This window comes from Dipodomys spectabilis, unplaced genomic scaffold (assembly GCF_019054845.1).
Source record: "Dipodomys spectabilis isolate Male_0828 unplaced genomic scaffold, ASM1905484v1 ptg000106l, whole genome shotgun sequence".
Classification (NCBI taxonomy): domain Eukaryota; kingdom Metazoa; phylum Chordata; class Mammalia; order Rodentia; family Heteromyidae; genus Dipodomys; species Dipodomys spectabilis.
Window position 1 is genome coordinate 2,099,881 of NW_024870783.1, and position 2,425 is coordinate 2,102,305.

Sequence of the window (2,425 nt, forward strand, 5' to 3'; positions counted from 1 at the left end):
AGTTCTCTCTTCAACACATGTGATGGTTAAGTCTAGGAAACAAACTATAATGCCACATGCTGGGACTGTCACCTAGGTATATTACAGCCTCTGTTATGGACTGGAGGAGGGGCCTTTGAGTAACTTGATACTGAATTCCATGGTTTGTCTGAATTGTATATCTGTGCTAAACATTTTCCATTTCTTATTTTTGCTCTCTACATTACATATAATTTATACTAAGCAAAATAAAATGACCAGACCTAAACTTTTAAACAAATATCTAGAAAATAAATAAGAATGACTCAATATTTATGGAAATGCATCCTTATCAAGAAAACTGTAAAGCATACCAGAAAGGGTTGAAGAATTAAGCAGCAGACAAGAGCAGGAGGAATCATGAAGGCATTCCCTTTCTAGGGAACACACATTAGATTTCTCTTGCTTTACTTGGTAACAGTTAATGTCATTTGCTCACAGGAGAGGCCCCACCCTGCCGGTGTCTGTTTCCATCTCACCTGACAGTTTGTCTGTCACCATTGCACAACCAGGACATTTGCATATTGCTCCCTAGGGAGGAGCTCCTTGCAAGTACAACATAAAAGCTCATATCTAAGCTTGGTTGGACTGACCAGCACTGCTTACTCTCAAAATGAGGTGCCCTGTTCAGCTCCTGGGGCTGCTCTTGCTCTGGGTATCAGGTAAGAACACACTAGAGCTGAGGAAGGAGATGGGGAAGGGCTGAGCTCTGCTCCCCATGTGTGTTATGTCCACTCGTGCAAAACGTGTCATATGTGTCTTTGAGAGTGAGGAAGATTCCAGAAGGAGCAAAGAATCATGCTGTTTTACAAATTCTGATGTGTGTGTGTATGTGATATCATCATGTATTTAATGAACATTTTGTTGGATGAAACAAAAATAAAAAAAATTATAGCCTGCAATAAGATAATTGTGAAAATGTCTCATGATGCCTGTAATTAACCCTGTCCACTTTTCTAATTATTTTAGGATCCAGTGGAGATGCTATATTGACTCAGACTCCACTCTCTCTGCCTGTCACCCTGGGAGAGCCAGTCTCCATCTCCTGTAGGTCCAGTCAGAGTCTCTTATACAATGATGAAAACACCTATTTGTACTGGTTCCTACAGAAGCCAGGCCAGTCTCCACAATCCCTAATCTATTTGGTTTCCAACCGATGTTCTGGGGTCCCAGACAGATTCAGTGGCAGTGGGCCAGGCACAGATTTCACATTGAAAATCAGCAGGGTGGAGGCTGAGGATGTTGGTGTTTATTACTGCTTTCAACACACACATGTTCCTCCCACAGTGATACAGCCCTGAACAAAAACCACACTGACTGGTGCAGCAGAACTGTCACGTGTAGCCTTTTCTGGGAGTTGCACAACAGCTTTTCTGAGTGAATATGAGAGCAAGAAACTAGAGAAGTCAGGATAGTAAGTCACTGTTGTGCTCTCTGAGGCAAGCATTACTGATACCCTTTAGGGATATTGCAGCAAAAGCCATGGAATTGCACAGGCAGCCATATGGCTCCTTTGGCTGATGGTATGATAATGCATCATATCGTTTAATAAATACTCATTCTGATTCCATTTTCTTCTCTATCATTTGTCCACTGTATTTGAACACTACAAATTGCATAGTTAATATTAGAAATTAGTGCTTTTCAAATAAATCTCATCTTTGGCTGTGCTGGTGGGACTTACCAGCTCAGTATTAGCCTAAGCTATATTGTGACTTCCAGCCCTTAAGAGAACATGTGCACACAGCATGTCCAGTTGTGGGAGATGAAAGAGGGCTGCAGGATCAGTGCTGTCCCTAGCAGGTCACCAGAGTCCTCTGCAGTGAGGAGGTCACTGCTTGTGCTCAAGGGCACAGACTGTGTCCTAAGCTTCATCATGCCCAGTCTAAGAGTGAGCAAAGGCCAGCCCAGTGACTGTCCATTATTCCCTAGATTTCCTTCTCAGTTTCAGAATTTAAAATGATATGTTATACAATTAAATATTAGTTTACCAATCAATTAAATTAATACCTAATTTACTACATATACACAATAGACAAATAGCTTTTGCATTCATGCATTTATGCAGTGCTCCTGGATGTTCTAAGAACAGACTCCAGTGGTTTAAGACTCTGTTCTTAGGACTCTGCTGACTCTCCTCATTATCCCAGTCCCTCAGAAGCAGTGAGAAGGGCCCTTGAGCATCCTTCCAACACAGTCCTGGCCCGGGAGCTTTTACCAGGGCCAGGAGGCTTTTCTGGAGGTTGGTTTAAGAGCTTTGCTCCCGTTGGCCTTGGCTCTTCTTGGCTTGTGCAGGCGCTCGCTGCTTGCACACGCTGCTCTTGGCGAAGCCGCAGGTACAGCTCTCGCCAGGACTCGCCCTCTGCTGGTTTTTTGTCCTTGAATGCTTTGCAACAGCGGATTTGCC

The 2,425-nt window shown here is 43.3% G+C and overlaps 1 gene segment (V, D, J or C); it reads left to right on the top strand.

The window, feature by feature from the left end:
• Positions 1-614: 614 nt before the first annotated feature.
• Positions 615-1,320, top strand: LOC122114122. The segment is given in 2 exon segments: positions 615-680; positions 988-1,320. Coding segments are annotated over 2 exon segments (381 nt in total).
• Positions 1,321-2,425: the final 1,105 nt, after the last annotated feature.